Here is a 22,435-nt window from a genome sequence, read left to right as displayed (position 1 = left end):
TCTTATCAAACTTTCACCGTGTACTAAATATCCACCCATGAGCGTGGTCTACGAAATATTTAATCAGCATATTCCTTTCCTTTTGAGAACAAGAATTTTGAAGTTTACTCGTATAACTCCGGATCACTTGCGACATCAAATGTTGTACCCGAGAGCGGACGACACTCCCTACTCTGTGGCGTCATGCGTTGTAGGGACAGTGAGCATCTGTTGTTTTGCGTCATGCTTCCGATTTAGTTTGTTTGAGGCATGTGATGGAGGGTGGGGGGAATCGGTGATGGGCTGTGGGGTGCAATAACACGACGAAGAAATGCAGCAGGGCGACACATCTCGTTGGCTTCCAACCGAGAAGCCTCTTCGTTGGAAATGGGTCAGAGCGGTCCGACGCAAATGCCGGCTGCCAGCATTTGCGTCGTGCTAGAAAACAGTTTGCACCTTGCTAGCAAATAAAACCTCCCATGATGTTCTGCTTCGAAGAGAGCACCTGGGTCCACGTGTCGGGGGACCGCGAATGCAGCTCCCACGGAGGGTCTCCTGGGGGGCGATGCTGGCGGATCGAATGCGAACGGCGAATCGTCCGAACTCTCGCGTTGAAAATCTCAGAACATTAGTCGGGCACTGCTCGACTAAGATGAGCTCGACGAATTGTAGTCAATTATTTCTCACGGACAATCGCGACGGCCTTCTGACGTTGTGCGAAATGGGCACGAGCTGCCCGCGTACCTATGTTTATACAACCTCTGACGTCACAACATGACGGTGAACCAGTAAAGTTGCAGGTTAGTTTCGGTTTCGGTTATATAGTATTGCAACAATTAAAAATTATTTAAAAATTACTCGGGAAATTTACTTGCTCTAGGCTGTTTCCTCTGTTCCTTTAGAAAAAATGTTTAGTTGAAAACGTTCAAATTGATGCCGGAGCTACAATCGCGCTACATTGGAAGGCGAACAAAAGCGTGTGGCTTTCTGTATATACTGCGCAGCCTGGCGGCAGGCTACGGATGCGGAAGGTTGCGCGTGCAAAGTAAGACCAAAGATATGAGGATTCCCATCCAACCATGATATGCCTCGACCGTTGCTCAGTGTACAAGCGCTTTGGCCTGGCACAGGAACGCTTTGTCACGGTGCACTGCGGCCACACCACACAGCGAGGAGCCAAGATAACGGTGGCACAAACGGGCCTTTAGCACCGCAGCCCGCAAAGTCAAGCACTCGCACTCTGAGCGATGGTCCAAGACCACGTCAAGGCATATCATAGTTGGATGCGAATCCTTGTACGTGGGGCCTTACTGCGCACGTAAAACCTTCCCTAGCCCGCCGCCAGGCTGCGCAGCATGTACAGAAAGCCATCTGCTCTTTCGTTTGTATTTCAACACATCGCAATTGTATTAGAACACTTATGCAGGGTGTCTAGCGACCGGGAAAACCGGGAATTGTCAGGGAAACTTTAACTACTGGAAAAAATCAGGGAATTGTCAGGGATCATGTCAAAAAGCGAGCCCAGTCAGGGAAAATGAGCCTGGAACGCCATCGAGTGCCTTGAGCAAAGACTTGCGGACTTGGGGGCAGAAAAATAGGCAATAAATTCTGCTTAGAGCGGAGCACGGGCTTTTCTTACCCAATGTAGAGTGTGCTACCCATTTCAAAGGGAACAGCCGACAAATCCAGTCCAAGCCTTGAATTAAATTGAATTGGATTGAGGGCGCGACACTAGGCTAGATCCAGTAAGAGCTACTAGAGTTAGTAAGAACTGGGAAGGCCGCACACCCCAATCTAATCCAAGCCTTAAGTATCCGAAAGTGCGCATCTGGCCGCCATGCTGTCATTCAGTTATTGACATGTGTGGTTGAGCGTCCTGTTTTTATCATGTTTCCGGAAGTGGCCCCTTTACTGACGATGTCGGCGGCAAGAGAGTGCTCGTTTAATCTGGACGGGACGAACCTGAATATTTCGGTACATACAAGTTGATTAAGCCCGTACAAAATGATCCTCACAGTGCTCAATGCTGAATGCCAATTTTATTGTAATGGTCTAATATATTTAACCGCCTCTACAGTGGTCAGGAAATTTCACCTGAAATTGTCAGGGAAAACCTGGAAAAGTCTGGGAATTTCAAAATAATAGTTTGCTAGGCATTCTGCTTATGACACCCAACTAACTTTCACCAAAAAATATTTTTTTATTAAATATTTACGTAGGGAGGCACATTTTGAGCCAAGAGCGATTCTGACTTTTCGGCATGTCGACCCAAAATAGAAGCATGCTTTGGAATCACTCCCAGAGACGCTGAACTTTTCCCACCAAAAATGTGCTTTTGTTGATGGTCCGATCTCACCAGCCAGTTTGACTGCGCTACCGCTGCCGCAATGCATTGAGGGATCCTTAGCCTTCTCACACGTGCGACAAACCCGCTGGAGTTCTGCATGTGTGGAGCACGAGACGGCTCAAGCCCTCGTGCATAAACGGCCTTCTGCCTCCCGCGAACTAAAGTTATGGCGGCGTCATGCATGTGCCGAACGCTTGGTGAGATCGGTCTATCGCAGGCGATCTCGCAAAGCTAATTTCCCCGAAAAACTTTTCAGCGCAGTATTTACATCCTTGGCATCGATAGAGGCGTAATATTTTAAATTGATTTATAGTATTTACATCCTGAGGTTTTCTTTTTGAACGACGAGTAATTCTAAAACATACTGCTTCTGTTTCGGCACACAGTCCAAGCCTTGCCAACTAAATACTGCGCTAAAAAAAGAAAAGTTGTGAAAATTTCATTTTGCAACATGCATTTCTAATATTAAAGCACATTAAAAAAAAAAGTAAATTTTCTAGGGGGGTGGGTAAAATGATAAACTACATAAATACTGTAGAAGCATTTTTAAGTCGCCACGATTGCTATTGGATGTCAAGGAGTTTGGAAAAGGGCTTGTAACGAGTCAAATGGCCCCTCCCAAAAAGTGTGCTGGCATGGCTTCTGCCGTGGGCTCTTTAATCTCGGGTGTATCCTCTGGGCCTGGGGGCATACCGAAATAAATAAATAAATGGAAGTCTGTTGTCCTTGACAGACGGTAACTAAAATTTTTACCCTTGTGTTGAACGGTTCGTGTCAAATCGAGGCAAATCGCAAAGATGTCGTTCTATGCACGTGTTCTCCACGGATTGCACCGCCTGTCAACAGGCAGCAAGAAATATTTCAAAAGCCTTTCTTGCATGACCTTCCCCATTATACTTTTGAATGTGGCATCTTGATCTGGATATCAGATCGATGTACATTTCGTTTAACAGGGAGACTCGCTATTTATATGGAGTTTTGGAACTTCTGATCAAGAACCCAGGGAATTTGACAGAGTACTCACTGTCGTTATCATCAAATGTTGTGGAAGCCTCTCTTTCAATTCTAATGTCCATAAAACGTGTGTTGACGAAAAGTTGTCCATGTTTCGATGGAACAACAGAAGCCCTTTTAGGTATCACTCTAAATTTTTGTGTGGGAAGCTGAAAAATGTACCGTGGCTTGACTGAAAGATGCAACATGAATTGTGTTACTTGCACTGTTAATCCAGCACTCTGACTAAGAAAATAAAAGATATACTCATTCACGTAATAAGAACAAACAGTTTTTTTAATATGTTGCAGTTTCTCACTCCTACAGCATACATTCAACTCGAACTGGCAGTTAGTTTGCACATTCCTAATAAGTAGTGACCAGAAGGAGGCAAAATAAATTATTCTCTAAAACGAAAAACATTGCAAACAAAGACCACGTCAACGCGACTGGCAGAAAATGCGAGCACGCTGAGCAGCTTGCCAAGTGCAACACACCAACAAAACATGCAGCGACATGCCGGGACAATGAGAGCAGCATTCCACGGGCACGTGTACGAGAAGATCCTAAAAGACGGCGCCCTCGCCAAACAGACGGTGGCGGGCGTGAAGGGGGGGGTGGTGTACTCACAGACTACAAAACCGAGGCCCGGAGGGGGGGGGTCGAGGTTGCCTCTACGAGGTGTGCTCGGTGCCCGAGCTGCTGGGCGCCGACGAATTGTCCGGGGACGTCACGACCGACGACGAACTGCCGGACAGCCGCAACGACAAGTCCACCGGCGCCTTGGCCACGGCTGCCACCTTGGCGTGGCACTCGCAGTCGCAGTCCTTTGAAGGCGAGCTATCCGCGCTGCTCCGGCCGGCCCGCACGCCCGTCTCGTCGTGGGGCAGGTCGGCCGAGAAGAAGTGACAATTGCATGGGCAGCCACGGCACTCGCAGTCGCACAGGCGGCACTCGCATTCGCACGGCGCCGCGTTGCGCTCGAAGGGGTTGGCTCCGTCGCCGCCGCCACCGCTGGGGGCGCACGCCTCGTCGCGGAATGCGGCGGCGACCCAGTGTGCGTCGTCGCTCGGGGTCCGCTCTCCCTTGGGAAAGAAGCGGCTGCCCTCGCCTGGCGATCCCGCGGGGCTGTCCGCGTCGTCCCCTCCGCTCTGGGACCGCTTGCGGACGCGGGGGCTCTGCAGGCCCTCCTCGCAGAAGTTGAGCCAGCTCTTGAGCGAGCTGCGGCGCGGGCTCTTGGGGGCCCGCGCCGAGAACTGCTCGCCGGGGAGAAAGAGCTTGATCTTCTCGACGCGCTCGGCCGTTGCCGATGCGGCGAGGTCCGGAGATGCGGCCGAGCCGTGGATGAAGGCCTCGAGGGGCGCTACGTTGATGGGGGTGGTGCTGCGGGGCCGCTCGATGGGGATGGTGACCACCTCCAGCCGCTGCTTGCGTGTGGGTGTCCGCACGGGGCTCTTGGCGGGCGTCGCGGGGGAAAACACCATCAGGAAGTCCTCGCACTCCACGGAGTCCTGGGCGAGCAGTGTTTCTGACTCAAACTCGTCCTGGCTTGTCTGCTTGGAGACCTTCAGCTTGACCCGCTCGCTGCTGCTGGCTTCAAACCCCAGCTCAGACTCCGAGGAGACATGGTCGTCTGGAGGAGGGGACTCCTCCTTCCGGTCGCTGTTGCGCCGGCTGGCGCTGGCACTGGGGATGTCTGCCAGGGACTGACAGGGCCGCTCCAGAAAGCACGTCTTGGCGTTCTCAAAAGGGTCCCGGTTGCACTCTTCCTCCAGGTCTTGCGAAAAGGCGTGGTGGAACTGTTCCACTAGCTCAGGGGCTATCTCGGCCCTTGTCTGGATCTCGAGGGCCTGCGGCCTCTTCGACGGCGACGCCTCCTCTATCGGCGCCTCCTCTTCCGCTCTGCGGTCTCTCTTCGAATCCTTTTCCTCCGAGGTCGCCTGGGGCACAAACTCTCGGATGGCGTCCTCGTCGTGAACCGTGATAGAAAGGCGTGGCGGGACGCACGGCGGAGTCCGCGGAGGAGACGGAGTCTTGCTCCGCGGAGACTTGCGGCCGCCGAGCTTGAGCAGCGACGAGAGGAACCCTCCTCCGCCGCTCCCGGCGTCCTTCTTCTTGGACTTTTCCGACGTCTTTACAGAGTCCCTCGGTGCGGAGTCAGGGGCGTACGGGGGGGTGTCGGCTGGGTTGCGGTGCGGCGAGCTCTGGGGAGATCGGCTGCGGCTACGGCTCCTGCTTCGACTGCGAAAGATGTCGGTCCAAGAGCCCTTGCGCTTGGTTCCGTCGGCGCTTGGCGACGTCGCCTCTTCGTGCTGCGGCGTGAGGAGGATAGATCCCGAGGAGAGCTTCTTCTTGTGCCCGTCTTCGCCTGTCATCGGCGTGTCTGTGGTTTCGTTTTGCGGGGTCAGGAGGATGGAGCCAGAAGAGAGCTTTTTCTGGTGGCCATCTCCGCCCCCCACCGTCCGGGCCGTCACGTTCGCCGCGGCGGTCGCCGGAGACTGCCCTCTCGGGGCTGCCCCAACCGGGGACAGGGGCTTGCCCGCTTCCAGGCTCGAGATGGGAGAGGAGGCAGATCCATTTGGCGCAACGATGTCGATCGGGGTCTTCGGGGGTTCGCAGGGCGTCAGCGTCATGTGCGAGTCACCGTCGCTCTCCACCTGCAGATTAGATGCCATTTCACGCTTTCCTTCTCTTCTGCCTGTCGACTCGGAGCACTTCCCATCGACAAATCAAAGTGACTATTTATCAAATTATCAGTAAAAAGCTATTAATTTTCAACGGCTCTTCCGTGCGGTCGGAGTCATTCCGCTTCTCGGTTACAGTGTTACCCAACTCCATGTAGAGAGCCGGTTCAAAGTGTGTGCTAGAGCCACCGAATGCTCTCCCCAGCATCCGCTTGAACCAAAAAAATGAGTGATCCAAGCTTTCCAATTGGCCGATGCTGGGAGAAGAAAAATACTTCGATAAATGTATGTAACACATGTATGCACAACAGCTTTAAACGGCCCGTGAATTATGACATGTCATAAAACTTTAGCCACGTTGGGTTTTGCTGGGACTTTCTACATAAACTAGCCTGCAGTCTCGGTACTTCGAAAACATTCAATGGCCCTAGTGTACGCTAAAAGAAAGAAGGTAGTTTTTTTTAAGGAATCATCAAACGCCCTTCTTGTTCACGAAAGCTGGAGCAGGTTGCGAACAACGTGAAGCAGGTTGCGAACAACAAAGTGTGGCAAACTGCTTGCCATACTTAAAGGGGCACTTAACCGCTTTCTGCGATGGTCTCTTTATGCTCGAAACGCAATCTATGGGCTCTAAGCATCCTAAAAGGCAAAACATTATGCTCACAGATAGCCGATTTCTCCATTAAGATCATCGGCACCAAAGATTGATTACCTCGGAACTATCGCAGACGCAAGAGGATGTCATCGGACGAGAAGCCCTTCTCGTTTAACAGCTTGTAGCGTCGGTTTTGGTCTGTCGTAACGTGAAATGAACTGTTCGGAAAACGCTCCAACCGTCGCACCCGTAGTGGCTAACTCGAGGACGAAACCCATGGGGGTAACAAGAACTACTTGTTTGTGTTCCTGATGCAGCACTCAACCGATCTAGCCACACGCCGCGTCTGCGTTCGGCTGGGGCTCCCATTCAATCGGTGGGGCACTGACAGGCCTTCGGAAAAAATTCCGAACATTCGCGCACAAAGTTTGTTTGTTCCTTTTTGCCCCCATGGCCTCTACCACATGGCACCAAGGGAACAGGACAGAAGGAGAGCAGCGCAGTTCCTCGCATGCCCTTGCCCGATTTCGCTCTGTAGCTTTTATAGTCTGCTACGACTGGCTCTGGGGGGGGGGGGGGGGGGGGGGGGGGGAAGGAAGGAAGGAAGGAAGGAAGGAAGGAAGGAAGGAAGAAAGGAGGAGGAGGAGGAGGAGGAGATGTAAAGATGGGAGCAGAACGCGGCAAATCCCGAGCGCCGACCCCGAGAGAAACAATAAGAAAGAGAGCGACCGAAGAGTGGAGAAAGAAAACAGACAAAAGGTTAGGCGCGTTTGTTTTACCACGACTAGTTGAAGTTGTTTGAGTGCTCGCCAACTTTATTTATTTCTATGCAATGCACCGTTCCGGTGTTCTCCTGCAAAGTAAACTGGAAAAGAACAGAGTACGGACCTTACAGGCGACGTTCTGCTGCTTCTTTGCACATGTTAGGGCGTCGCCAGCGACACGGGCCCGTCGGGACCAGCGACGTCCACGTCTACACCCCGTTGTTTCCATAGCGGCCCGAATGCATGGAAGCCGTGGGTCCTTTCCCCCAGACCGTCGTATTAACTCTACGGGTGGCGTACCTAGACTTCCTTTGGTGCCGACAACGGCGCCGCACGTTTAGCGTCTGCAAAACGCGAGTTCCCCGCCGAATGCCAACGCACCACTCGCGTTCAATCTGCGCCCTGCCTGCGACGGAGAAAGATGACGTAAACGATCCAGTCCGGAGGCCTTTGGAGGCCTCGTGTTGGGCAAACACCCAGCTTCGTGGAAAACGAGCCAACAAACCGCCCCTCGGGCCGCCGTCGTGCTACTCGTGCATCGTACAAAAAAAAAAGGTGTTTGCCGCAGACACAACGACAGAGTTATCTGCGGAAATACCTCGAGAGTGCTCGAGGCACGTTTGCTCAGTACACACGTACGCTTCGAAGGTGACTGCACAGTTTTTCATCGAACCGTCGTACATGGAAGAAACGCGGCTCAGACAGCGTTTGCAGACCGCCTTTTGCACGACAGGTTACCAGCACAACCGTGGCTTCACGGTAGGGTCTCCTCGCCAAAAGCTCGCGAAATGGACACTTTCCGAGTCGACGGCAACGCGGACGTGAGAAGGAGGGCGCAGGAGACGTACGTGCGGGGTGGACACCTCCGACGGGACGAGGGTGTCGGGGCTCTGGAGACTGGGGCTCTTGGCGAGCCGGCCGCCGTCGGGAGAGGGGTCTCCCCCGTGTCGGCCCCCCTCGGGGCTGCTGTCCTGGTCGTCCGTGGGGAGGTCCTCGAAGGAGGCCAGGGGGGCCGGGCCGAAGCGCCTCTGCCTCGAAGGGTAGCTCCCCTTCTTGGGGGGCGGGGCGGGGGCGGGGGCCGCCGCCGCCGGTGCCGCCGCCGCCATGCCTCGCGGGGCCCTCGCGGCGGGGCACGCGTCTCCGATCGGGGCCTAGGGCTGCACGGCAGAGATGGGGAGAGGCTGCGGGAATGGTATTTGCGACTCCGGCGACCTCTAGAAACTTCTAGAAGAGGCATAGCGTAAGGGGGTACATTAAAGTCACGTGGTTAATAATAAAATTGGAGGGAAAAAACCAAATAAGGACATGAAGGAGAAATGAGACATTTACAATTTTCTGTATTGCGAAATTAGAGTACAGCTTTTGGGAAGGAGGACGGCAGGTTAGGCCCTTCTTCCCCCTCCATACCCTCCCCTCCCATTTCGCTGGAAATTTTCACAAAATTCCCCACTAAATTTAGCGAAAATTTCCCCGCTAAATTTAGCAGGTTAAGTTTCCTCGCTAAATTTAGTAGGAAAATCGGCATCATGTGACCTCAACACCAATTCAGTTTCCCCGCTAAATTTAGCGGAGAAACTGACGTCCCATGCTGCAACGCCAGCGGTTACGCCGATGCCGCTCAACACGGACACGGGCCTAAGGGCTGCACTCTAAAAAGCATCTTTATACAGACATTATTCTAACAACTGAACAACCCCCTGTGTGAAATAGTTGTAATCACTTGTTGTCACCAAACTAGAGGGCAGACTGTTCCAATGAGAAATGCATAGTCAAAGAGGTAAGTATTTGTAGGCGTTAGTTCAGGAAAAATAAATGGCTTCAACATTATAAGGATGATCTAGGCGAGAGGAAATATGATGGGCCAAGGAAATAAATGTTCTAGGTGACCGTGGATTATAATACAGCTTGTGCATGAAAGAGAGCCGGTCACTTCTTCTGCGAGTGTCGAGAGTTTAGAGAGATATGGACACTCTCAAAGAAGAAGCCGCGAATCATAAAACGGGCCGCATTGTTCTGGACAGTCTCGAGTTGGTTAGTGAAGTATATCTGATAAGCGTTCCATATGATAGATGCATATTCTAACTTAGTCCGCACCAACGTGCTGAAGGCTAAACGCTTGACATTTGAGTCGGCGATGTTTTAGGTGACGTGACACTTCCATGATAGATCTTCAGCGAGGTACACTTCTAAGTATTTTAATGTGTCGACCTGTTCGAGCCCACGAAATGAAATAGTATAGGAAAAACAGACTTCATTCTTTGATCTGGAAAATGACATTATTTTAGATTTATCCTGGTTAATCGTCATGAGACAAGAGTCTCACCAAGTTGTTAGTTTTCCTAGATCGTCTTGTAAGATTGTACGATCCTCAATGAAAGAAAATTTGCGATAGAGCACAAGTTCGTCAGCGTACACTTTTACGGAGGAAGATAAAGAAGCAATGTCATTTACATAAACTAGAAAAAGTAGAGGGCCAAGAACCGAACCCTGAGTGGCGTCAGAGATGACGTCCAATGAAGAGTAAGTGGTATTATCGACAGTCACAGATTGGGTGCGATTAGACAAGACAGCCCTATTCCAGGAGACAAGATTATTATTCATGTTTAAATGGAAAAGTTTGGATATTAAGCTGGGGCTCTAAAGTCGTCAAACACAAAGTTGGGGCCGAAGTTCTCGGAGCACAACGATTGGACTACCCCGATGATGACTTCGCACTTTTTTCACCGGCATCCAATCGGCACGCTGTACAAACTTTCAGCTCTAATTTTTTTGTTTGATAAGTGTAGGGCCCCTGGTATGAGGAACACAGTCAAAATCACCCGTCACTCGCGAAACTTTTAAAAGTTTATGAATATTGCAAAGAATGCATGTTACTATGAAGATTGTAGGTGAGTTTGAGATAGCTGAGTAACACATAATAGGTTTTTATGAAATCCATGCTGGTTAGGGAACAACAAGTTGTTACTATCCAAATGTGACATTATGTTGCTGAAAACGATGTGCTCAAAAATTTTGCATGATACACTAGTCAGTGAGATAGGCCTCTAATCAGCTCATTCGAATTACCCAATTTGAAGATGGGTACTATGTTCGCATTTGACCAATCAGATGGCAGTTAGGAAAGGGCTAGAGATTGTTCAAAAGTAAGGAGCAGAAATTTAGTGGATGTATCTTTTGTCATTTTCGAAAGTCGAGTTAATTCTATCACAGCCAGGGGAAAAGTTTAGGGGAAGGCGATTAATAACATTCAAAATACCGACTATAGAGAGGTAAACATCCTGCATGTCCGTTGGGCATTCAAAACTAGGTAAGGGAGGCACTGGGAAAGTTTTGTGTGTAAAGATGTCACCGAAATGTGCGTTAAAAGTAGGGGCAGTAACTGCAGATGATAATGAATGATCTTGCGAGTCTGCAGTACGAAGAGTAGGATTGATAATAGACCAAACCTTTTTGGGGTTTTCAGCTAGCACTTTTCTGAGATCTTCGTAAAAGAACCTTTGCTTTGCTAACTGAGTCACGTTTGCATTCTTTGGAGAACGCTTGAAATTGAAGCCACATGTTGTTTGTGTTTAAGTTTACAGCCCTACGGTACAAATGTTTCTTCTTTAGAATTCATTTTATTTTCACTGAGAACCACGGACGAGATGTGTCTAAGGTAATTATTTTTTTAGGAATAAACTGAATCACTGAGCTAAGGAGTGCAGCCCTGAAAACTGTCCAATTGGCCTCGACTGAACCTGCGAATGCCCGGAGGAGAGAGGAATTAAGACCTTCTAGATGTGCCTTTGGGTAATCCCAGACTGTTTTCGGGGTCTTCTGCCTCTCTGGGACCTTTACCGAGAGAGTGATTGTTATGAGGGCATGATCCCCTATCTGTGGTAAGAAATGTATGATAGACATACGTTCAGGATGGGCAATAAAAAATAAGTCTAATGCTGAATTGCCGTGTGTTAGCTCAGCAATTTTTTTATGAAGTCCAAATCCAGAAAGGTAGGAAGAACAGTACCATCGAACCAGTTTCTACCGGGGAAGTTGAAATCGCCTGCTAGAATAATAATGCTGTTAAACCAAAAACACTTCTAGGCTGGCACCAAATTTATCAACAAAGTCTCTCCTAGCTAGGGTGACCACCCGTCCTGCGGGACTGTCCCGCATTGAGGGCTCGAGTCCCGCGTCCCACAAGAAATTCCAAAATCTTCAAAATGTCCCGCATTTCATACTGTAATAAAATTCACTCTGCAACTCATGGTGCTGCCAAGTCGCTGGTAATAGCGTGAATCGCAATGGTACGCCATTTTCTATCCAAGCATTGCAGGAAGCGACCGTCATTCTTGCAGGAAAACCGACGCGCATGCTCCGTTGTGCCTCTCCCCTTAGTGGCAAAATATTCTAAGAATAATTGCTCGCCAAAGTTTCAACCTAAAATATTGTAATTATTTTCATATCGCTCTGTCAATGCGAAAGGGTTGCTGTGGATCTTTGTTTTAGTGAACACAGCCACCCAAGGCAGAGCCTGCAACTTGGAACGGTCGAAAAGAACATAATGTTAAAGATTTGTGTAGGACAATGCTGATAAAAGTAGGCGTTGACAGGAAACAATAACCTGAAAGAGGTTTACTGTTTCTTATTTCCGATTGATGCATTGAGTTCTGCTAGTCGATTTATACGTTTTCAACTTCAACACATTTAATAGCACATTTGGCATCAAAATACTTCACTCGTAGTGAAACTTAATTGAGCTTAATTGCTGCAATACAATTAGCAGGCGCATAAACAGCACAGGATAATAAATGTGTTAACAGAGCCTCTGTTCGTGGTGTGTGTGTTAATACATTTCCACTTCCCCCTGCCTCCAGTGTCCAGCATTTCGCTAGCAGAAAGGTGGTCACCCTACCCCTAGCGCTGGGGGGACAGTAACATACACCCAATACAAATTTTAGATACAATATTTTAAATTTGACCCAAACAAGTTCAAGATTACTGGCAACTTCTACAGTGGAGGACTTGAAGCCGTTAATAGCAATTAAAACGCCTCCTCCTCTGCATTCAGTTCCATCTTTTTGGTATACAAAATAACTTGGATCGAGAAGCAGTTCGCTAGTGACGTCACTATTCAACAACGTCTCTGTGCCTAACAAAGAATTTACCTTCCCCTCACCATAAACGGGGTCCTCCAATATCTCCACTGATCCACAAGGGGTCCGCAAAGCATCAATGGCTGAGAACCACTGTGCTACATATTCGTTAGACAAGGCGGTAAGTTGGGCGAGTTGGTTGAACATCTTCAAACGTGAAAACAGCGCGAAAATTTGACAAAGGACGAGTGAAAGGGTGCATGGACAAAGCGCTGAACGGAACGGAGAGAAAGGGAATGCATTTTATCAAAAGGGGAAGGGAAATGTGTGAGTGTACCATCAGTGCACTTGGGGGATGATGAAGTCTTTTCTATCAAGGAGAATGGTAGGCACGGGTGAGGGTGATGACATAATAGAAATCTTGTCGGTTGGGTTGTATTTTCGTGACTTGATTGGTTCTTTCCTATGCTCCACGTGTTTATTTTCTGGTTCGCTTGAAAATTAAACGTTAGTTGATAAACAGCACTTTGTCCGTGCACTTCTTTCACTCGTCCTTTGTCAAATTTTTGCGCTGTTTTCACGTTTGAAGGTATTCGTTAGCGTGGACATTATGATAATGATATATTCGCACGAGAAATTTTTCACAAAATTTTTCGAGTCGCAAAATTACTAAGTCGTTTAGAACAGTGGTTGGCAACCAGCAGCCCGCGGGCCGGATCCGGCCCGCGAGGCAGTATCATGCGGCCCCCAGCAACCCCCCAGTAAACCCCCCCCCCCCAAGGCAGTCAGCTAAAGAGGAAAAAAAAAAGGATAAAGGTGACTAATCTCACGCGTTTTTTCTTTCTCTCTTTGTACGCCGCTTTTGACCTTCACTGAGGTTAAACAAGTACAAAGAGCACTGCTTGTTGGCCATAGTCCGACGTCCTTACACTTGTGTAGATAACACCTTCACGGGTATCCTAGCACAAAGGTTGGATACAATACGAACTTGACTGGTCCAGAAGTGAAACTGCTGGCATTAGAATGCTCTTTGTGGCCGTCACTCGCGAAACTCGTTCTGATTGTCACGAAAAGAATCAAAGACATGGGTGAAAAGACGTTGAGTACTTTGAAGGATACAGCCCGAGCTTTCCAGTGCTTTTCTTTGGCGCTTGACAAAAGCAATGACGTCTGATACTGCTTAGTTGCTTATCTTTGTGCGGGGAACACCAGGTTTGAAGTGACGGAGGAGCCAGCTGCTCTAAAAAGCCTGAAGGGCACAACAACAGGAGCAGATATTTTTAACAAGCTATGCGAGTGTCTGGATATACTGCAGCTAAAATGGGAAAACCTCAAAAGCGTAAGGACTGATGGCGCAAGAAATATGAATGGCTGTAAAGCGGCTGTCGTCGGACGCATCAACTCAGAAATGACACGCCTGGGCCCGTCTGCTCGAAGCCGGTAAACTTTAACCGCGGTTAAAAGTTAACCGCCCTTCCCTACTAGGTACCTACAAGTACCTAGCCAAGTTTGACGGGGGCTGGATGAGCTATAGCTCCGTGTTTTATTATGGGGTGGTAGCTGGTGTCACCTACTGGCTGTAGCGAAGTGGCTTCCGTGGAAAGGTTCCCGAAATGGGGAGACCTAGAGCCACTCGATATGGCAGCGTAGCTGCCAGAGTAGCGCCACGCTTTTCCCTGTGCCGCCTCTCACCGCGATTGGTCACACGCGGTACCATAGCAACGAGCCTAGCTGGCTCGGTTTCCGTAGCAACCGAGTGACGACTCGTCACGTGACCTCGCAAGAGCCGTAATGTCATCGGTAAGATGGCAGCGCCCAGAGCTGGTGGATGCGAGTTTGTTCGGTGCGCGGAGTCGTGATGTGCCGCAGCTTGCCGACGATTTAGGGCTTCTTCGTGCTTTCTGACGTAGGTATAACGTGAAGATCTGAAAGAATTATACTTTACACCCTTTCTGTGCAAGATCGCTCTGGATATTAGCACCTGTGCGATAGCATCTGTAATATCGCCTTAGCGGTGCTCGGGTTTCCGGATGTGTTTGAGGATCGATAAGACATTTAGCATGCAATTTTGGCATTCTCTTAGCTTTATTTGCACGTTGGAGTGTCTGAGAATCGATGCGAAATCTATGCGTCGTCGCATGTTGGGCCTTGGGGAATTTGTTTTTGCCCCAGGTAACCACATGATCACAAACTTTTAGCGAGGAAGCTCCCGCGATGTTTACGTTTTGTACTAAATATCAACCAGGGAACCTGGTTCAATCCCCACCCCTGCCTGTTTCGACCTGGATGAGCATCGTACCTGCCTACGGTTGTGTATCACTTATGCGTGGTGCACATTAAATACCTATAGACCCCGGCCAGGCTAGCGGTTATACTGCATTGGCTAAATTGCTCATCTACAGCGAGTGACTCGTCGCAACTTTGAAATGGCTGACCAAGTACACCCTGTATAAATATTCACACAACTCCCAAAAATACTATTCAACGATTTTACGATATGCGCAGCGCAAGTTCGTCTGCTTCTTTTTGCAGGGGTTGTGGTGACATCAGAATGCCGAGCTCTGATTGGTTCTGAATAAAGAATAGTGGGTAGACCTCAAGGCGGCCTGCTTTTAGGTCTACCCACTATCCTTCAATCGGAGTCACTCAGATCTCGGCGTTCGGACGTCACCACAACCCCTGCAAAAAGAAGCAGACGAACTTGCGCTCCACGTAGTTTTGAGGATAAACTTTTCGCATTTTCTAGCTTCCTTTGAAAGTCTGAATTTCTTAGAATCATAACGAAAGGTATACGGCGCGTGTAGGGCCTAGGGGAAATTGTTTCAGCCCTGGATTACCGAATAATCACAACATTTTTCAGCGAGAAAGCTCCTGCGATCTTTAACCTTTTTTTACTAATCGCCAATTTACGAATTGGCAGTTCTGAAGATTTCGATATAATTTGATTTCGTTGCAATAGCTTGCAATTGATCGCCGTGTTTTTTTTTGTTTTTCAAGTGAAAAGCTGGCGTTTGCTCAAGTGACGTATATGAAATGTCCTGCTATAAGGCAATGCATCAACACATACTATTAAACTTAGATGCTCAGAGGTGTGTTCGTCTTTGTAATTAACAAGTTACAGACGTATTTATTTCTTACGAGTGTACTATTTATTTTCCGTTGCTGGGCCCGTTTTGTTACTTTTTAATGTCAGTGTACTATGACGTTATCATCATGTGTGTATGGTTCTAAATATCCTCTTTACAATGCCTACACTGGCCAAAATGATGTCAGCCGACCCCACCTCACGCATTGGACACGAAAACTGCGTCGCTCGGATGTATGCGCTCGTCAGCAATCAATTCGTCCATGGATATTTAAATTTGCGTTTCTTGCGAATGAGGGCCCTGACGGAACTTATCATTACTTGCGAATGCCAAGTTCTACGGTGTGCTTAAAAAGCACGGTGAAAGCTTGGGGTCATCGCACCGGTGCCCTAGCATGTCACGACTGCGTGATTTCACAGTTTTCTTCTGAGTTGAGGATTACAGGTAAGGAAGAAGAAGTTTACAAATAATTTTGTGACCCCTTTAACACGGATATGTGTGCTAAACCGGATAAAAATATTGACTTTTTGAATGCCGGTAAACTTCCGAACAACCATTTGGCCTGTCGGCAAGAACACCTCATATCCGGCGTCCGTCTCTTTTGATGGCGTCAACAATTCCCTAGAAACCACCATGCCGTCCTTCTTGGTTGAACCCCGTTGACGTCGCTCCTCACCAGTCGGTGAGAAAATCTCATCTTGAAGGGATGATCGGGTCTTGAAGAGGTATGATGCTAAACATATATACTCGCTCACTATAGGGCAGTCGAGCAGCAGTCATGTTCCGAGCCAATCGTCCTGTCGCGGCTGGCGTAATCGGATTTTGTTCCATCGGAGCGAAGTCCGAAAGTACTAGGACGGTACGTTCGTCCCACGAAGCGGCCGCCATCCCGACGGCGCCGAAAACCACTCGCCTTGACCGTGCACGTACGATACCATAGCAGCTCTCGTCGCCCGACAATCCCTGGGCTGCAAATCGTCTCACTTTTCAGAAAAAACAGGCACCGTTCTTCCAGAGGTTCTTGCCGTACCGTGAAGCCAAGCGTACGTCTTATACCACTTTTCAATGAACGAATGGAGATATCAACTAGACTACAAAGGGTGCCGCCCGGCGTCGCTAGAAGCACGGTTACCATGACAGCCTCCCAGGCCCAAAATGGAGATCACTATCAGCGCTTCTGACGTCGTGCATCTAGATAATTTTGCGTCGTGTCGCTACTCTGGCAGCTACGCTGCCATATAGAGTGGCTCTAGGGAGACCCAAAAAATGTGCGCTGCCTGGTTTTCGCGACGCAGCGCGGCATACATTTGAGCTTAAGAAACAATTTTTATTGCTCGTGGTACAAATAATCGGCAAGGTAGAACTAAATTACCCCTTGTTTGGAAATTTTCTAAATATTTGGCTGTATGAAGTGAAGAAAAGCCTCGTTGAAATTTCCTTCCGAGTTCGAAAGAGGACGACGAAGTTGAGTCCTAGAAACGATGAGAAAGAAGTGAGCAGTGAAAGGTGGGCGGTACACCGGCAGCATGGTTGGCCGTCATGTAAGAATTGTATATAACACCGTCATAAATTGAAAAACCTGTAACTCGGCTCCACTGAAAATTGACCTATTAGTAAATTATGCGAACATCCAGAAGAACGCTGGAAGAGTAATTCTACGATCCGCGCGCGCTGGCCTTCCACTTATAAAAGATTCGAAGTAAATAATCATAATAAATCTTTGACGAACGCGCGTGCACGACAAAATTTGTTTTAGGCTTTTTGCTTCAGAACAGTTATTACTGTAGACGCCAGCAGGTGCAGCGCGTGTAACTACACTCGTAGCATACACCTCGGTGCTTGGGAAATGTAGCAAAAGGTCTATGGGAACGCTCTCTGCTTTTGTGTGCTATCAATACCCGGCCGATTGAGTCAAGGCAATCCACTTTCCAAAGACGTTGCCATGCCGACAACTATCGCGTTCATTTAGGCTTAGGAATGGCCAGAGTCGAAAGTCTATCTACAAAGTGCGGCGAGGTCATTGCTCATGTTTTGCATTTTAAGTGAGGTAAGGCAACGCGAAAACCTCCTGCACCATTCATTGCTGACTAACGCGCCCGCTACTGCAGCTACTACAACGTATTAGTTCCTAAGCGAGCGGCGCTCACTCACCGGGGCACCGCCATGTTTCCCCACCGTCCTTACTCTGCCGGTCACGTGACCCAAAATTCCCCATCGTAGGGAAATCCAGTTAACCGCGGTTAGTTAACCAGCTTCGAGCAAACCGGCCCAGGGCGTTGTTGCTCCTATTCATCTTCATTGCATTATCCACCAGCAGTCACTGTGTTACAAAATGGTGCAATGCAGCGGCGACTCAACCCGCTGCGCAAAAAGGTTGCCGACCACTGGTTTAGAGTATCGAGCACCCACTCCAGTAAACGTACAAGCCACCCAAGTTGCTCCTCCGCGTTAGCTGCTTGTCCCAGAACCAAGTGCCAAGCGGGAAGTTTTACATGCATACGTCGGTGCAAAGTGGCAAAGCTCCACGTGAGACCACCTGCACAAAGCAGGCTCGATGAGAGTGATGTGGCCACTTTAAAGCTTAGGTGCCCATACCACTCTTATACCGTTCTGTCTTATCAACCGAAGGCCTACCTTACTGTCAGAGCCGTATATGTAGAGAGTTTGGCCATTCGTTGGGAAGTATAGGAGACAAATGAGGAGGCGTCATTGGCTGAAAGCGGGCTGGGCGTGTTCCAGGGCGTCTTCACAAATTCGAATGTGACCACCCAGAAGCCGGAAATAATACCCTGGCGGTGGTCACGAAAAACAAACCTGATAACTGCATTAGAGTAACTCTCGATGACTGAAAATATGGTACACGTGACGTTTCCATCGCGCTCAGACAAAATGATGGTGGAGGAGTGCGACTAGCGGAACGATCGACATAATCCGTATGCCAAGCGCCCAGGGCCGGGAATCTGCCGTCCGAGCGGTCACACTCTGTCCGAGCAAAACAGAGTTGAGCGGCGCATTCGTTTCTTACATCTTTCTGCATGATTATGACCGAAACATCACGTGCACCCTGTTTTCAGCCACAAAGAGTTAGTACACTTCACTCTTACGCGCTTATTAAAACCATATACGAACATAAAGCTTCGATCAGAACTGTTTCTCGCTACCGCCGCTAGGGGATTCTTTTCGGCTTCTGGTTGGTCAAGAGAGCATGCCAAGCCTTCTTTCTGAGTCTGGTGCACGCCCTGGCCCTGCCCGCGCCTCCCATTGACCGAACTCTCTCAATACACGGCTCTGCTTACTGTGTGCCCCTTCTGCTCTTCCACCTAACGTGCACCCATTTTCGTTTTTGTGATTATCTCCAGATTGGGTGCATGCTCTGTGTTTTACGGTAGTCAAGTCGCAATGTGTTTCATCGAGTCACGACGCGAAGGAGTTAGTGCAGGAGCTTACTTTTTTTTTTTTGCCACAGACAGAACAACACTTGAATGTAAGCTATATTCTGCCTGTGGTTAAAAAAAAAATATATATATATATATATATATAAAACTCTCATGTATTGATAACACTATGTATATATATATTTATTTCAGGGCTCAAAGGCACTGCAGAGGTGAGTTGGTTAGAAGGTGTATAAACAAAAAACAACAGATTCTAGAAATGGAAATAATTACCTGGTAATGAAATGCTAAAATGCTGATATTGTTAAGGCAGTTATTAAAGGTGATGCCACCAAATAAAGATCTCGCAGATGCCGGAAGGTGGTCCCTAGGAAACCATGGTGATTATGCAACAGTAACATTGCATGTTACAGTTATAAGCATGGTTATCATTATTGCTGCACTGTAATGTTACCGTTGTACTAGAACGGTCCTGACGTACCAAATATTTATACCTTTGTTAAACGAGGAAGGCCCGTGTATGCTAAGGTGCAACAGACATATTTTTGCTTTTCCACATTTTTTTTCTTTGTACAATGAAGTAGTACATTAGACAGTGGCAGTTCAGGAAGTGCTGTGCATTGAGAAGTGTACAATGTAAAAACAACAACAGAAAAAACATTTTTATAGTTTTATTATTCTAATAAATTAACTTAAAATACTGTAAACCAAGTGCCAGGTAAATAACAGGATAAGTAATGCAACAAATGTTTGGGTAACTTCCAGTGATTACACAAGCTACCTCAGGACAGGGTAATGCAGGGTGACGGCTCAGTGGGGTTTCATAAACCCCCCACTGGTTGGTAGGTGTAGAAGGGCACTGTTCTTGGCAAGTGCAGAACTTCGGCGTCAGAACTGAGAGGCGGCCCTAAACTTGCAAACAATGAGCATGGACTTTAGAACAGCCTAATGTTTGCACACACGAAGGGTAGACAAAGAACATTATGCACTGATTTTATATCCTTGGTAGCTCTTTTCACAACATTTGCTGTCCCACCTTAGTGCTGCTCTAACAAACATCCACTAAGGAGAATGGTCTTTTTCTTTTTTTAATTTGAGGTTTTTTTTTTTTGTTAGGATAGCAGTAACAAACTCTTGCTTCTTTATATTTTTTTTTTCATTAATACTAGCAAAGTTAATTGCAATGCTTTCTCATCCATCAGTTAAGAGTATTTTAAGTTGGTAGGATCATCATTATTGTACTTGGAAAATTAAGAATAGACAATCCATAATGCCAGATCAGTATATTTTAACTTTTGGAAAGACTAGTAGTGATGTCCACCTTAGCTTCTCTGCCTTCACATTTACTTACTATGTTAGCTTGGTGTAATTTTTGACATGGGTAGATTTTTTTGGAAAGGTAAAACACTTCTTTTCACTGACCACACTCGAAAGCACCATACTGAAGTTAAAGCTTAAAACTCTGAGGAAGTGACAGCTGTGTTTTAATCAGATAGAAACAGTCACGTGACCCCAACTTTTGTGAAAGGCTTACTTCTACAGAACGTCCGGAATGCTTTTCAGTAAATATTAGGAACTAAAATTGTCGGATGTTACAGATATTTCAGAAACTGACCAAGGTCAAATACAGCAAAGTAGTCTCCTTGAATTCAAGTGATATGTTTCTCTATATGGCCCGACGTACATGGCTCAGGCACATAGCCAGGGGGGGGCGGGGCATGGGGCCTGGCTCCCCCCCCCCCCCAAATCTTCCATCTTGCTGGGGCCTCCTCTCCCCCCTCCCCCTCATACAGGATTTTGTCATGGGCAGGCTACGTGCCTGGCATGGCTATTCTTCTATTGGATATTAGATTCCCTTTTCAATATTCTTAGGGTTGCCGCTTCATATATGCGATCGAATGAACTATAAAAAGATGTATTGACTGGCCTATAAGCTGGATTGCAATACATGTACAATGAATCTGAATCCGAGAAAAATGGCTAAAAACCAGAATTCTTGCAGTGCCCAGAAAGCTTTTTATTCTGAAAACGAAGCGTCGCCCCATACTATATGTATTGAAGATTTCGAACGTGGTGCAGCACACCTGGCCCAGAATTCATTGCAAATTAAACACACAGCAATAGTGAATCCGAGGTGTTGGACTCTGGTTCAATTTTCGGTTCGGGCGAAAATAACCTTGGTTTTGATCGGGTTCTGGTCCACGTACCAGAAGCTCATCAACTTTCCACGCACCTCAAAAACGTTCGATCAAAAGTCAAAACGCAGGCCTGCCACGCTCTAGCCATTTTTAATTGCGCAGGTGTTGCTGATTGCAACAGGTGCAACTTGATGCGGTCGATTGTTTCATGCCAGCGAGACCTCGTAAACGGACCTTTTTTTGTTTCTTTTTTTTCAATAAATTAACTTGCAAAGGTGATGCAGGCGGAATATGCTTTGCTCGGACGGCGGCTAGCTTCGAAGATACCGGCTCCCGCGGATGCTTTGATTCGTTTTGACGTGTATATCGATGCATATTGATTTTGCGAGCTGCTCCCTTTGCTTTCCCCCGTGCGAAGCGTCGAGATGCGTTATCTCGCTCCCAGTAAAGTTTACCGACCCCTCGAGTGCATAACCTAGACAGAAAATTTTCGCCGGCGTCACTGGCTCGTATCCGAAAGTCGCGATGTTTTGGGATGGTATCGCGATTTTAGGTGAAGGGCCGAACTGTAAGCTAGATTCCTTCTTTATTGCTCTTTTATTTTCATATATCTGTTGGTTTTTTTTTGTTTTTTATAGACGAGTCGTGGTGAACTTTTAAAAACACATCAGTCGTCTGCAAGAGAAAAGTATGCGCGCAGTCGCCGGGGGCTATCTGTTTTTTGCGACGAGCTTGCACGAGCTAGTTTTCTCGCAGCTATTTTTAACTCGCGCGCGCACGGCTGCTGCACGAGCGCTCTTCGTCACGGAAGCGCTAAGGGCTCTCGGTATACTCGCGTTCGTGAGCGGGTTTCGCATCACCGGTCTCCGTGGCTCAAAGATCGGTGATGCTGTGCACGGTGTTCGTGCCTCCAGAAATTAGGCTTAGGAGTGGTCTGCTTACCGTCCGAGGTATCATCTCGTCCGGGCTGTATTCTTCCTCGCCGGCGATGCTTCCGTCTCGTTTTCAGGCGCTCGTCGGATATGTGTAAACGAACGACATTGCGCAAAACAAACAAACAAAAAAAAAAACGGGACTAAACGCGTAAGGAAAAAAAAAACAGTGAACGCAAAGGAAAACAAACCACTCAGCAGCAGAGCCACCCACTGCCTCCGTCCGCCATCATTCCCAGCGTCGGATTCGTGCAGTTTGCCGTTTGCAGACGAAAATAAACATTGGAGGGGGAGGAGGGTGGGGAAAGCTACGAGTGCGTTCGATTCTGTAACTGCTCTTCGTTCGGGTTTCGGAGTCGCAGTGGCTGACCCTTACCTACCCCGCTTATTTGAGCTTTGGGTAGCGTTTTAGTGACGTCACGGGTATTTTACAGCAGCCTGGGGTTG

The 22,435-nt window shown here is 48.1% G+C and overlaps 2 protein-coding genes across 2 annotated transcripts in view; one reads left to right on the top strand and one right to left on the bottom strand.

Annotated features, from left to right (window-relative positions):
- Positions 1-22,435, top strand: part of LOC8052247 (RNA-binding protein Nova-2) — an 82,773-nt gene that overhangs the window by 36,238 nt on the left and 24,100 nt on the right. The gene's annotated exons all lie outside the window — the stretch shown is intronic.
- LOC8052246 (neurofilament heavy polypeptide) lies at positions 3,596-22,244 on the bottom strand. The gene is made up of 3 exons (XM_029991653.2): positions 21,999-22,244; positions 8,211-8,519; positions 3,596-5,976 (listed from the first exon to the last, which is right to left on the bottom strand). Exons 2-3 carry the CDS (start codon positions 8,466-8,468, stop codon positions 3,994-3,996), a joined length of 2,241 nt encoding a protein of 746 aa, XP_029847513.2. The 5' UTR covers positions 8,469-8,519; positions 21,999-22,244; the 3' UTR covers positions 3,596-3,993.

Source organism: Ixodes scapularis, unplaced genomic scaffold (assembly GCF_016920785.2).
Source record: "Ixodes scapularis isolate PalLabHiFi unplaced genomic scaffold, ASM1692078v2 PGA_scaffold10__122_contigs__length_95168666, whole genome shotgun sequence".
NCBI lineage: Eukaryota > Metazoa > Arthropoda > Arachnida > Ixodida > Ixodidae > Ixodes > Ixodes scapularis.
The sequence above is the reverse complement of the archived record's forward strand: the minus strand, read 5'-3'. Positions and strand labels throughout refer to the sequence as shown.

Excerpts from the sequence above, each read along its gene's own strand:
- LOC8052246 (XM_029991653.2), bottom strand. The coding sequence starts at position 8,468 with ATGGCGGCGGCGGCACCGGCGGCGGCGGCCCCCGCCCCCGCCCCGCCC. Across the intron at positions 5,977-8,210 it reads CGGAGGTGTCCACCCCGCAC|GTGGAGAGCGACGGTGACTC; the intron begins GTACGTCTCCTG and ends TCTAATCTGCAG.